The sequence below is a fragment of the Hyposmocoma kahamanoa genome, unplaced genomic scaffold, assembly GCF_003589595.1.
Source record: "Hyposmocoma kahamanoa isolate Upper Pololo Valley unplaced genomic scaffold, ASM358959v1 169, whole genome shotgun sequence".
Taxonomy (NCBI): Eukaryota; Metazoa; Arthropoda; class Insecta; order Lepidoptera; family Cosmopterigidae; genus Hyposmocoma; species Hyposmocoma kahamanoa.
The window spans coordinates 538601-553135 of record NW_020653611.1 but is presented as its reverse complement, the minus strand read 5'-3'; the positions used below and the strand labels follow the sequence as shown (position 1 = coordinate 553135).

At 36.8% G+C, this 14535-nt stretch overlaps 3 protein-coding genes across 3 annotated transcripts in view; 2 read left to right on the top strand and 1 right to left on the bottom strand.

The window, feature by feature from the left end:
• The first annotated feature begins 21 nt into the window (after window positions 1–21).
• Window positions 22–2785, top strand: LOC113225669 (pseudouridine-5'-phosphatase-like). The gene is made up of 4 exons (XM_026458044.1): window positions 22–154; window positions 1061–1293; window positions 1629–1822; window positions 2008–2785. Coding segments are annotated over exons 1-4 (486 nt in total). The 5' UTR covers window positions 22–96; the 3' UTR covers window positions 2009–2785.
• Window positions 2786–3028: 243 nt separating this feature from the next.
• LOC113225684 (pyridine nucleotide-disulfide oxidoreductase domain-containing protein 1) lies at window positions 3029–4807 on the bottom strand. The gene has a single exon (XM_026458064.1). It carries the CDS (start codon window positions 4724–4726, stop codon window positions 3302–3304), a length of 1425 nt encoding a protein of 474 aa, XP_026313849.1. The 5' UTR covers window positions 4727–4807; the 3' UTR covers window positions 3029–3301.
• Window positions 4808–5301: 494 nt separating this feature from the next.
• The window catches only part of LOC113225676 (sorting nexin-25), a 36429-nt gene continuing 27195 nt past the window's right edge, over window positions 5302–14535 (top strand). The window contains exons 1-7 of the mRNA XM_026458057.1: window positions 5302–5500; window positions 5842–6149; window positions 6405–6577; window positions 8921–9107; window positions 11639–11885; window positions 13145–13354; window positions 13436–13613. Coding sequence (XP_026313842.1) covers window positions 5393–5500; window positions 5842–6149; window positions 6405–6577; window positions 8921–9107; window positions 11639–11885; window positions 13145–13354; window positions 13436–13613 — 1411 coding nt within the window. The 5' untranslated portion in view covers window positions 5302–5392. The remainder of the gene's footprint in view (window positions 5501–5841; window positions 6150–6404; window positions 6578–8920; window positions 9108–11638; window positions 11886–13144; window positions 13355–13435; window positions 13614–14535) is intronic.

Here is a 14535-nt window from a genome sequence, read left to right as displayed (position 1 = left end):
TGGGAGTTGAATGAAAGCTTGTTAGGTTTTCAGTATCAGGAATGTGCAAACAAAATAATTCGTGAACTGAATATACCCCTCACCGAGAACGAATTCATGCAAGAATGCAACAAGATATACGAAGCAGTGTTCGCTAGTGTGAAACTTATTCCAGGTAACTTAGTTTATTGTATTGAATATACAGGACTTGGGTGTACGTCTCCGCATATTCCAAAAATATTTTATTTATTGTAATAAACATAATATCTCTAACAATGGGGCTGTTCCATTCGGTGACGTGGGAAAAACAAAAAACATCTAATTACAAAACAAACGGAATCACATTTCATCGGTAATTAAATATGTAATTTTACAATATTCGTCCATTATAGCAAAGCTCAAGTTAAACTGGTCGATTTGAAGTGAAACAATTGACTACATGTGGGGGATGTGACTTTCCTTCAATGTTTTTCATGTACACATCACTTTGAAAATCACACCATTTTAGCATTCACCTTTGTTAAGGACTTTTATGTCATCATCATCATCGACCCATTTATACAACCCACTGCTGGGCACGGATCTCCTCTCAGGCGAGATTTTTATATGATTTACGTGAATTTAACTGAATTTGAATATTATATCGAGTGCTTCGGTTTTCGCGATAGATGCACATTAGAATTTTTTTTCGGGATCTAAAATCACGTATAATCAAGAGCACATCAAGCTTGACACATTGTGCTTTGGGCCGTTCTTATTGTAAGCGGCATAGTCGGATTTAAGTCTTATGTGTAAAGTTTGACGTGCTCTTGACCCTGTATGTATATATCTATATTTGTTTATTCAAACAAACCAATGTTTCGGACTCTCCACATCCCATAGCCACAGGTAACTCAACCATGGGATTTGTAAAGAGCCCGTAACGCTGAATATTAACAAGAAATTATTGAATGTTTTATTAATACAAAGATTGAACACAAAGATAAATTTCTACGATCCGACAGCAGGGTTCGAAACTGCGTTTGTATGCCAAACTAGGGTCAATAATTTATTATATCAGTATTTTGCCATTTTATTTCAGGAGCTCAAAACTTGATTGAACATCTACATAAGAATGGTGTGCCAATAGCAATAGCCACTGGTTCAACCCAAGAGAGTGTTGCCATGAAAATGCAGAACCATAAAGATCTACTTAACTGTTTCCACCACATCACTATGGGTTCTTCAGACCCAGAAGTGACGAAGGGAAAACCAGATCCTACTATATTTCTGGTTTGTGCTGCAAGGTTTCCTGACAAACCAAAACCAGAGGATGTAAGTCATTTGTTTAATTACTTAGTTACATTACATTCTTAGCGTCGTATTCTAGAACTCTACTCATTGCTCAAGTCAGGATTTGAATATGGTTTAAAGCACTCAAAATCATACTCAAGTCCCTGCCATTAGGGTCGTATTTCCAGTGCAATCCTAACTTTTGAGCATTGAGTAGAGTTCTACAATACGACCCTAAGTTTAATTACTTGAGTGAGTAGCATAGAGAAGATAGCTGACACATTATAAACTATAAATAAAACATTCAAAATGCTATTTAAATCAAAATGTGATGAACAAACCTATGTACTTAAAATTTATTTGTTTTATTTCTTCAGTGTCTAGTACTAGAAGACGCAGTGAGCGGAGTAAAAGCCGCTTTAGCAGCCAAGATGCAAGTAGTAGTAGTGCCTGATCCGCGCATAGACCACAAGCAACTGAAAGATGCCACTCTGATACTCAAATCTCTCGAAGATTTCAAGCCAGAACTCTTTGGTCTACCGGCTTGTGACTACACCCATCTAGAAAACTAATGCTCGTATTCCAGAACTCTACTCAATGCTCAAGTCAGGATTTGAGCAGATTTGAGTATGATTTCAAGCACTGGAAATACGACCCTAATGGCAATGACTTGAGTATGATTTTCAGTGCTCACTGCAACACTCAAGTCCTGACTTGAGTATTGAGTAGAGTTCTGGAATACGACCCTAAGTTTATAAGATCCAACTTTACCTATTCACTACAACAACACTATTGAGTATGCAGAATTTCAATTCCCTACGAAACTCAGCAGTCTTTCTTATTTTCCTAAATATTATTGTTGTGCCTTGATTATTTTTTAAATTTATTTTTTCTTTTTCTACAGTTCTGCACATTTGCATAACAATTTAATGTTTTCCCATAGACTTAACATAGTGACCTTTGACCTCAATTATCTCAGATCCCAAGTCGAAATTTAATTTCGTAACAACCTATAGAATTGTATTTTATGCTAGTTTCACACCTATATCCATTAGGAATAGAAATTAATTGAGGAACGAAAGACCGAGTACAGTTCAGGAATTGTACTATTTGAACAGATGGCAAGAATCTCTCGCTCCTATAGCTGCGCTTGGGTTATAAACATACCTAATGTACAATCCAACCTAGAACTTGCTTTGTAATCTAAAGCAATTTTACGAAAAATTTAACAATCTTGGCCCTTTTTAGATGACTATAGAATTTTTTACAATCCAAAGGATTTAACGAGTTTCGTGGTCATTCATTAAACAATTATTTATCAATAATTACAGGTTACTTACCATGATAGTATGATTTCTTATATTTTCCCGATATTCCGGAACAGTTATACGCGCCATGGTCACCAAGTCAACAGTAAGAAACCTGTAATTAGTGATACTCAACTTCAACTTCAACTTTTGTGTCTATGGCTCCGTCGTTTTGCGCGACGATTTTGCCAATGTCAGGGTTGAAAGACATGTGTAGCGGTGGTGAGATAGATTGCCGGTTATTAAAATACTTCGGCGGTTTTTATTCACAATGACGGTTATATATATATTTTAATGACATTACAAAAATATAATTTGAGAGCTCATGTTATTTTCTTTCTTTTAGAAACATTGTAGGAAGTTTATTAAGGGTCGTATTCCAGAACTGTACTCAATGCTCAAGTCAGGATTTGAGCAGACTTGAGTATGATTTCAAGCACTGGAAATACGACCCTAATGGCAAGGACTTGAGTATAATTTTCAGTGCTTACTGCAATACTAAAGTCAGAACTTGAGTATTGAGTAGAGTTCTGGAATACGACCCTAACTCCAGATGATTTTGAGATTAACCTGACAACATTGTTGTATCAACTATAGAAGTGTATTATGTAATATACACACACAACAATAAACTAAACTATATAAAACAATGTTTTCTCTCTTTTTACTGATAATGATGGGGATATATTTTAGTTTGGATTCACCAAAAACCATTGACGATATCAATGTTAATGTCTAAATTCTCAATCAAAATAATCATCAATATCTATATCAGGATTCAAAATATCATCTCCAAAAGCTGTGAGATCTATTTGATCCAAAATTAAATTTTCACACATTTCCTCTAAGTCCGTTTCGCCAATCAATATAGCACCTTGCAATCTACCATTTTTAAGCACAAATTTTATGTACTCCAGGCGAGGAGTTGTCCTTAACAGGATTTCATAGTCACTCCCTAATCCTTGTCCATTATATTTTCCCAGCAAAACTACCCTGAATCCAAAAAGAGTTGTACAATGTGTGAAAAGTTCAAAGCAGAAGTCTTGCCAAACTTCTTCGTTACATATTCTGGCATGCATAGCTTTGGCAGCCATTCCTGCCATTTGCCGAGCTTGAGTCCATAACCTCAATTGGAACCAATGTGGAGCGTGTTTCCAAGCTGCATGAGCAACATCTCCTGCAGCAAATACATCTTTGTTACTTGTTTCTTGCATATCATTTACAGCTAGACCACCATCTGACCCTTTTACAGGTTCTTGATCCCAAGTAAAATTCACAGCAGGTTCAACTCCTGTAGCAGATATCACAAAGTCACATTCTACTGTCCTTCCATTAGTCAATTCAACTTTTAGAGGATATTCTGTATCAGTTTGTTCAGTGACTGATTTCACCTCAACCTGGTAAACAATTTCTAGTTCTTGTTCCCCCGTTTCATTCCTTATGCCTTCCAGTTTCTTGTACCAATCTGGCCCAAGTGCAGCAGATTTTAGATTTTTATTTAAAGCAACTAGTGTGTCTTCCTCCATAAATACATGTCTTCTTAATATTACATGCTTGTTATTCTCAGATTCTAAAGGTTTACTCTTAAATGTATCTTGGAAAAACTCAGCAGCTCCAGGATCTATAAATGTAGCTGATATATAATCATCTTTAACGACCCACACTTTTTGTATTCCTCTGGTTGCATGTACAATTTCTGACGCAATACCGCCGTTACCAACAATCACCATTCTACGACCTGCTTCCAACCTCTGTTGAAATTGTTGCACTGACTCTGTGTCTCTTATACCCTGAATTCTGTTGGATTTACCAGAGTCAGAAATTAGCCGTGGTATTCCTCCAGTGCATATGCAAATGACATCATACTGTATAACTTTGCCACTGTCAGTAGTAGCTAATTTGTTTTTTGTGTCTACATGTTTTAATGAGTCATACACAATTTTCAGGTTAGGGTGAATTTTCTGCAAAGAACTTGCTTCCGTTTCGTTCACATCAAACTTCACTATTGTTTTGGCGTAGAAGCTCACGTTACTCACATTCTTAACGAGTGAGGAAGCTGTGACAATTATAAGCGACTTCTCGGGATGAAGTATAGCGAGTGTTTCTACACAAGTTACACCTGCAATGCCGCCGCCAATAACTAGATACGTTGCTTTAAGTTCATCCATCGTATTCCTTATTTTAGTTTATTGGTGGTGCCCGTCCATATATTTATTTTACAAAAATACGCATTTATTTACTGGAAGACTGGAATCAATTAAGTAAACACCAAAATCTGACAACCATGTGTATTTGACAGATTAAGTCGTGCGTCGTGTCATTGAACGTGGGTAAAAAGTCGGATACAAATATCGATTCATCTGTCGTATCAAAGATACTGTAGAAATAGCTGTAACGGTGCTACACTGTAACGTATAAAGAGAGTTACTTTTTGTTGAACTCTATTTATGTCAAATTGGGTAACCAATCAATTGGACCACAAAAAACTAAAAAGACATTATTTTATGTAAAGTAAACCCGACGGAAATCGAGTTGTAGTGTAAATAATTTTTAAAAACTTTGACTGGGAGACATGGAAATGATATTTTTTATATTAAATAGATTTTTGTGACCGTGTTAGCCGCATATAGAATAAAAAATAATTTGTAATAAGTTAACAAAAAAATGTAAGAAATGTAGAAGTCGCAGTTTTGCAACTAATCATGAATAATTCTTTGAAATGGTTTCTAACTGGTTTGGTGCCGGTTTGGTTAGCTTTTGTGTGGTGTTTTCCTTCAGTTTGGACTTTGGTTTACTTATCGCTGCTTAGTATTTTCCTTATATCGGGTGTGTTTATGTTAACACTTTGGTGTCATGTTGCGCTGTCTTCGCCGCATCAAACTTCGCTATTCTTATTGGAAAGGCTGGAAAAAGAAGTGCGTCAACTAGAGGAAACGTTAAAGGTCTGTTAAAGTCAGTCTATGCACAACTTTTAATTACGTTTGTTGAGCTACATTGAAATATTGTAATTTATTCCTTAAAATTCCCTTTAATTCCAAATAATAGCATCATTATCTACAGCTCGACTTCACCCACTGGGTATAAGTGGTAGTTTGTGTCTTGCTATGTTCTTGCGCTTATTGCATACATCTATGGTCCGTTTAGTGATGTTGTCTACCTATCTCACATCCCAAGTTTCTGTAACTAATTTTTGGTCTTAATATTATAATACCTATATTATTAAAAACCACAAATAATAACAGTAAATATATAATAAATATAATAAAATTAACTCTGTTTCCAGGAAGATCAAAGTAACTGGCCGCACTCAACAAAGAAGACTCATTTGCCAGTGATATTTGGACGTACAGTGGACAGCCAATTGCAACTACTCATAGACTATGTCCTCAGGGACTTTGTGGTAAAATGGCTGAATGAGCTTTCACATAGACCTGAGCCAGTGGTGGATAAGTTTAAAGAACACGTATGGAGTGCTATACAAAACTTGTATGAAAGGTTCCAAAGAGTAGATGCTGAAAAACTTATAGCCAATGATATGATCACTAAGATAACTCAGCATTTTGAAAGGATTAGAATAGCTCAAAGTTGTGCGTGAGTATAATTTAAAACATAATACATAATGATCAAGATTTTTTTTTATTCTTATAGTAGCAAAATCCTTCATGTGGTAGTAGTGATCATAATAGATTAAATACTGCTTGCAATGGTAAAGAGTTGCTCCGGCCCTAAGTAAGCCGGGGTGGCACAATAACATCAAGTATCATGTAGGCGCCGCAATATTTCTTTATTTGAAAGTTCTGCAATATCTGAGAAGCTTAAATTTAATTTATGTCATACATTTTGTAGGATGGAATTGAATCAACCACCAGTATTTGCCCTGTCCCCACACCTGATGTCCCCAGAGACAGAGCTACATTACCTGCGGCAGATCAGCGAACTGCTCGTCATGTTTTTGCTGCCAAGATGCTACTCACTCACGCCTGCCTCACACTTGATGAGGGAAATACTAGCTTGCAAAGGTAATAATCACAAAATCTTTGCTGACTAAATCTAGTTGTTACACATACTATGACATCTCCCTCTACACTTCTTACATACCTTTTTCTCCTCTTTGGTTCTGTTCTTCTCTTCTCTTTTTCTTCTTTGGCTTAAGATGTTTGCATTTATTAAATTAGATGTACCCAGATTTTGCTTGTGTTTTTTTTTTCTTATAATTTTGATTTTTGTTTAACCATCTCAATATAATATCTTATACTTTGACTTGAGAAATAAATAAATCTGAATCTGTATCAAAGGGTTAATGATTGCTTCTCTATTCAGAGGGTGATAGTTCGAATAGCCTTGGCAGCTTATACCTATGACTTTAATTCCTAAGATACATATATTTGTAAACTTTATAGTGACAAAATACCTCTTACTTATAGTGAAGCATAATATTGTGATTAAACCTGCCCATTAAATAAGGTTCACTATCTTTGGAAAACATGAAAAACTTTGACCTAAACCCTTTCCTTGCCCATTGGTGGGACTATAATGGATTGACATAATGATGAACATCTTAATGAGAACTTGTAAATTTATGCTTACATATAAACAAGTGCTTTATTTTTTTATTTTTTTTAGTCTATTTTTTTATTGAGGCTTTAGCCACCTTGAGTGACTATGTCAGCCTCATGGGAGGAAGACTGGGTTCCCTACTCAAGGGACATGTTCAAAAACTTGTACAAGTTTAGAGTACCAATACATACAGGCTCTCTGAGCCAACAATTAATTTGTCCATTGCGTAAACTTACATTCCCAAACATTGTAGCTCTCAGGGTTATGTTGCGGTTACATTCCACCAATACATGATACAGATCCTCTATTTTATTGCAAGTACTGCACGATGGGGATGGTTTAAAATTTAAAACCCATCATATGAAAGAATTTATTAGTTGGAATGTGACCAGAATGCAGTCTAAAAGCCGATACAAAATATTTTCTTGCTATATTGACAGAATCAAACCAGGAGGGCACTGTGGATTACTCTGAATGGTTCTGTACCAACAGCTTTATCCACCGACTGTTCTCCGAAATGATATTTATATATTAATTTTTCCAGCGTTATTTTCTTAATTGGAATAATCTCGGTGGCATAAGGCTTACAATCGAGTACACTACCATTTTCAGCAGCTGATTTTGCAAGGACATCAACATCTTCGTTTCCGCGCAACTCCACATGGGAGGGAATCCATTGGAGCTTTAGACACACTTCTGCAGTGTATGTTGTGGATCAACTGGAGAGCCTCATAGGCTATCGGCATACCTCGATGACCCGAGACAATGAGCTAAGTGCTGCAGAGCACTCTTTGAGTCAGTTAGAATAACAACTGAGTGCTCATTTGACAATTGATCCACTACATATTGTTAACGCTTCTTTGATGGCAATAATCTCTGCTTTCATAACGCATATGTCATTGTGTGCCCTCCACATGTAAGATGTATTAGACTGAGCATCCAGAATGGCAGCTCCAACACCATGTGCTGACTTAGAACCGTCTGTATATATCTTATAGAAACCAGTATAATCTTCTGATAACATAAACAGTGCAGAGTTTCTTAGTTGGTAATCATAGGAACTGCGCTTGGTTTCTTTATTGTAACAGATTTTATCAACAATACAACTATTAATTAAATTTTTATTGAATTGATATTCAATTATTTTTTGTGAAATTACTCCACTAGTTTGTTATAATTATTAATCATTAATACAGCTATTGATATCTTTCTATCGATCTATCGATTAGCTATTGATCTTTGTATTAATAATTAATACAGCTATTGTCTATGGCAGTGACCCAGATGTCCAGGGAATACATTCCAAGTTTTAGTTCTTCGAAAACTTCTCTCTCTCTGAACTGAGTGTAAATTTTGGCAAGAATGGGAAAATTGGTGCCACTGAAGGTATTGCGCCGCGCTATTAAGTTTTGCAAAACCTTTACAATGTTTTTATTGGAACCATTATTTAGTCTAGACAAAAACCTACAGCCTAACCAATAACGCCTAATAGATAGGGGCAGAAGAGAGAGTTCACTCTCCATAGCGTAGAATGCGGTTCTACGGATGAAGCCTCCACAGATTCTAAGTGCTTGATTTTGTAACACATCTAGCTTTTTTAAGTGGGTTTTGGCACAACTGCTTATATGAATCCACCAAAATCTAATCTACTTCTGAATAGAGAAATGTATAGTCTACGTAAATTTTGGGGTGAACTCCCCACGACCTTCCTGCTAATACCTTGAAAACGTTTAAAAGTTTGTAAGTTTTTTCACAAATGTATTTTACATGAGCACTGCTACTTCTTAATTTAATTTTGGTTCCAGTTCTCCAGCCAGCAATCGACTTGATAACAGAACCAGACTACATCAACCAAAAGATCATCCAATATCTCGAAGCTCAAAAAGAAGTGGACGCAATGCATCTAAAAACGCACGAGTACGCCAAAACTTTTGAAGACTACATACGTCTAATAAACAGCTGTAATAATGTTGATACACTGAAACGGTTACGGTGAGTGGGCCTGTTACTTTCCATTTCGTAATGCTTGTTTGTTTGCATTGACGAGAATAAATGTTAATATCAGGCAACCAAGTCTTGTTATCATTTGAAATGTAAATTTTCATTGTACAACTGTGCAAATATGCTTTTGAAATATAACACAATCACATGATGCTGCAGGTGTATTCAGTGATCTTTCAAAGGAATTTGATTGTGTGCACCATGATACCTTAGTCAGGATTATTCCCCATTATGGTGTGGCGGGCAGTGCCCTCGACTTCATTTAAAAAGGTTGAGGTTCTATGATCTTTGTGTGGTCCAGAGGCCAATGTCAGCTATACAAGATCATCAGGATCTGCAATTCGCACGAGCGTCTCTCAAGGTTCAACTCTAGGCCCATTTTTATGTTTAGTTATATTATTCACTTATTGGAAGATTATAGAACACGAGGTAGTGTTATTTGCTAATAAATAAATAAATAGCTAATGATACGTTCTTATACTTAACGCACTTTTCTCATTGGGTTAGACAGAGACCACAGCCTTCCAATTGCTACTATTTCGACACTTATCTACCGCATCATCAACCCGTGTTACAAATGTTCATATGACTTCAAAGGTAATAGGCTATTTTACCGAAAAAAAAACCAGCTTCTTAATGAAAAAAAATTGTAAAATTTACATTACGTAATGTCAGGAAGATAGTCAAAAACATAATAGATATTGTAGATAGTTACCATGGCGTAAAGCCTGGTAAATGCTGAATCTCACCTACGGCGAATTAGCTTACTATTTAGATTTATGTAACGTAATGCTTTTCTACTTTTCATTGTATTTTTTCTATACTTTAGTCTTGTAAGGTTTTTGATCCGAATTAAACGTCTTTTTGTAATAATAAATTCTTTTTTAAAACGTCCTTTTCCGCCGTCATTACATAAGTAGATACAGTTGTATTTTTAAGTGTAATTTTAGATGCTACCTTGCAGTAGGATCCCCATGTAGCCAAGTTTTTGCAATGGCTCAGCTCTGCCGTTTCAGATGTAAACAGGATCCACATATAGTCAAGTTTTTGAAAAGGCTTAGCTCTGCAGTTTCATATGTAGACTGCTTTAGATGTGGACGCATATTGGTTTGCTTTAGCCACATTGACAGTTTACAGTTGGTAGACGACATTTTGCTTTGCCATGACGGGTTGATGCTCCATAACATAGCTTAATCCTAGTAAGGAAACCAGACTTTCACAAACGAAACTATTATTGAGTATAAGTAGGTATAACTATCTTTTGTGAAAGATAATAAATACGGCTAAAAAGTCGTCGATAACCGAATACAAAGACCCAACAAGCACATAGAAAAATTCATGAGGTCAGCTGATTCGTTCCGTGTAGTTGACATAGCGTCTGACACGGTTTGCTAGAAGACGGCGGTTCGAATCCGGAATCGAAGGAATTTTTTTCTAAGTGTTCGATGTTTGTATTAATAATTATAATAAAGAACCATTCCGCGAAAACCTTACTAACTCGATGTATCTAAAAATTTTTTTAGATCACACTCGAGTTCCATACCCATTTTCGTTTTATCTTCTTTTTTCTGTTAAGGGAGCGTTTGGCGTATTTTGTTCGTTAACACTATGAATTGTTAATAATCTAATTATAATAAACGTACGCTGCATCGGTTTCTTTCTATAATAATAATAACGTTTATTCCTCCACAAAAATACGTACATATAGTTCTTAGTAATTAAGATACATCCAATAACTTATTTTTGGGAGCTGGTGCTTGTTAAAGGCTTAACGCCTGTACTACAAGTCACCAGGCTCTCACCCTTGGAAATGACACATGACAATCTTAAGGTATTACTAAGATTAATTATTTATAAAAGAAAAACATTTAAATAGCGAAAAAATACATTTGACATTATTGGACTATATACACCTAAAAGATCAAACTTAAATTAAAATTAAATTTAAAAACTTTTTTGCACGTAAAAGATATTTGACTATGAGTGCGTGTTGTATTATGTGTGTGTTTGTGTATGTGTGTGTTTGTGTATGTGTGTGTATGTGTGTGTGCTCGCGTGTGCGTAGTTACGGATATATATATACATATACATATAGAGGTCCTACTCTACCCAAAGCTCCAAAAATAAATAAATAAATAGGTCCTTCAGTCATGCAATCGAATGAAGCAAAGCTTCAGTTTCATCGTAATTCAATTCTTGCAGCCAGTTTGCCAACTTCTTTTTACATTCGAACTTATTTAGTTGAAAGATGTTTAGTTCACGGTGGAGTGCATTGTACAGAAAACATCCCAGGAAACAGAAAAATCTATGAGTGAAGGCAGTCCTGAGACGGTCAGAAGTAGCCACTATGCAATGTCGTCTATTTGAGGCGCTGTCGTATGGAGTGAGGGAATGTTGCTTCAAAACAGTCCAGAGAACGAATAACTGTCTAACAGTTAGAACTTGACAGAAAGAGTAAAGATCTCTCGTCGTCTCGTCTATACATGTATTAAAAGTTTTAAAATGGTTATATTTCTTCACAGATATGACGTGGTAACCCAAATAATGCAAGCAACGACGCTGCAAAACATGAAGCGCGCTAAAGGGGTGGACGTTGACGCGATCGAGAAGACCGGCCACCACAACGTCAGCCGGCAGCAAATCGCTGATGCCAAGAAACTGAAGAGGTACATCAACCAGTTGACCATCGCGAAAGCCGAGTGCGAAAACGCTTTGAGGAAATTGGGCTGGGATGGCGCCTTTCCTGCTGTGGAGCATGGGAATAGCAAGGTACTATAGTCGCTAATATTTCTGCATGTAACCGATTTTAATTGAAATTACGTACATTTATGACGGTTGAGGAACACATCATGTTGAAACCCAGCATGTAGAAAACGGTTCACAGCCCATGGAAAACGTGTGAAGTCACGGACGAGCGTGGCGGGTTATGGCCGAAACTTTAGAAATGATTATGTATTGGCCATACTAGAAATATGTTTTTGAAAATTGCACAAACTTGCGCTTAAATTAAAACAGTCCTTATACTGCAACCAAAATACACTCCCGGACACAATTCAAGCCACCTCGCATTTTCAGTATTAAGAGCCCTAAACTTAAATAATGTTTGATAGAACAAAAATCAAAAACTATTAAGCAATTTTGAAACTAGTATACTAAACGTCGTTTCCATAAATCCTTGTTGCAAATTTAGATTTGCAAAACCGGGGAAAAACTTTTTCTTCGACGATAACACTGCTTTTGTATTCTAACCCTTTAAGTCAACATTGCGAGCTGGTTCGTATTATGGGTCCGGGAGTATATTTTTATTTCATTTGTAAACAAACTACACTAGAAATAGTCAGTTTTGTTAAACCTCACTACTTTTTTGTAAGTCATATTCCCTTGAGAGGAATGAGTAAGATACTTTAGGGGTTGGTTTTTGTAAATGCCACCTTACCGATTTCTGCCGCCGAGCAGTAATGTGTAGCTGTTAAGTAATCTGAGGTAATGCGAGCATTACTGAGTTCCGGTTTCGAAGGGTAAGGGTGTTGGTGAAATTATAAGCACATGTGACTTGTCAACTTATGTCTCAGGGTGTCGGGCACAGTGGCAGTGGCCCTCTGATCTTTGCGATTCCAAGCTCCGAGTGGCACTGTAACTGTAATGGGCAGGCGTGTAGCTTATTATCAGGCGCTCGACTTGTTAGTCCCATCACTTGATAGTATAAAAATAAAAAAGAGCCCGAAACTTTAGTTTGTTTGAAAAAACAAATAACGCGATCGCAATTCGGATTTAAAGATCCGAAAAAATTGTTCGATTTCATTGTATTCTTATTCTATGGGTAGAACCCACTTACTTTCATTTACAATCTGTAAGCATCAAACGTAACTCTCCCGTGGATTTTTTGATTGTCATCCGAGTATGCAGAGTTTTCATTTCACGAGTTTTTATTTCGCGATTGTTCCAAAGCCTTCTTAATAATTTGCAACTTTGCGAAGAGAATTTTTGTATGCCAATAGGGGCATGACTCGCCGTTGTTCACCTTGCAGACTTTGCCCTTGCACACCGTAATGGAGAGCGTGACGGGCCGGCGGTACCTGTCGATGTTCCTGGAGGAGATGCACTCGCAGGGATTGGTGGGCTTCTGGATGGCCGTGGAGGAGCTGCGCCTTAGCCCGCGCAGCAGCTGGCACCAGCTCGGCGCTGAGATCTTCTACACGTACATCAGGTCGCCCAGTGCCGAGATCAAGGTCGACAAAGTTAGTTAACACTGGACTATCCTGCTCCTTACACTTATGGACTACGGCATGCCCTAAGTAAACATGGTGGACTCTTTACAGGATACCAGGAAGCGAATGGAAGCGTTCCTCCTCGGGGACAAAGGGCCCGAAGTTTTCTATGAAGTCCAGGAGACCGTCATGGACACGATTCAGGAGAAATATTACCACTCATTTCTCATGAGCGAGCAGTACAAGGCTTTGATCGCCGAACTTGCCACCGAGGAAGCTAACAACAAAGGTATAAGTGACTATATTACTATGTTGGCTAATATTTGGTTTCAAAGTAGGATGTTCCCTCTACTATTAGTACCACAACAACGGTATTGACTCCGGGGCACTACCCAGAAGATCTAGAGCTGGACCAATTTACGAGTTTTTTTTCCAAATTGGTCCTTCCGGGAACTGAACTCGAAACCTTCTCATTAAGCGCCCACAGTATTAACCGTTGGGCCACCGGGGTCGTAGAATATCGTTAAAACTGACTCCTTGTTTTTTGTTTATTTTATAAGTAATTAAGTTTTATTGGATATCAGGATATTTCACCACCATCATATTTTATTATTTTTTGGGAAATTACTCAACTACTTTGTTATAATTATTAAACAAAGATCGAACACTTAAAAAAATTCACTTCGGTCCGGTTGGATTCGAACCAACGTCTCCCAGCAAACCGTGCCAGACGCTATGCCAACTAAGCCACGGAACGAACCAACGGACCTCACGAATTTTTCCATGTGTTTTGTTGCAGATTTTTGTTTTCGTTTTTAACGATTTTTTTGCCGTAGCTAGCGTTTGCTAGCTAGTAGTTTGTGAGAAATCTATAAAAAATTGTTCTTCATTCAGGAAGGTTTACAACCAGCTATTGACGAGAGATGTCACTTTAATAATTGTAATTAAGTTTTACTGAATATTTATAAGTATATAAAGTACTAAGGTGCTATATACGAGGTCAAGCCAAAATAAATTAGATTTTCAAAAATTATAAAATTTATTCTTTATTACAGGTATTATACGATTTTTTCAAAGTATTCACCATGAACACGTATACACTTTTCCATTCGTCTAAACCACTTGGAAAATATCGATGATTACTCTTCTTTAGACTTTTCAGAAATTTCCAAGTTATAAGCAGCCAAGACATCTTCTTTGCTTTCAAACCT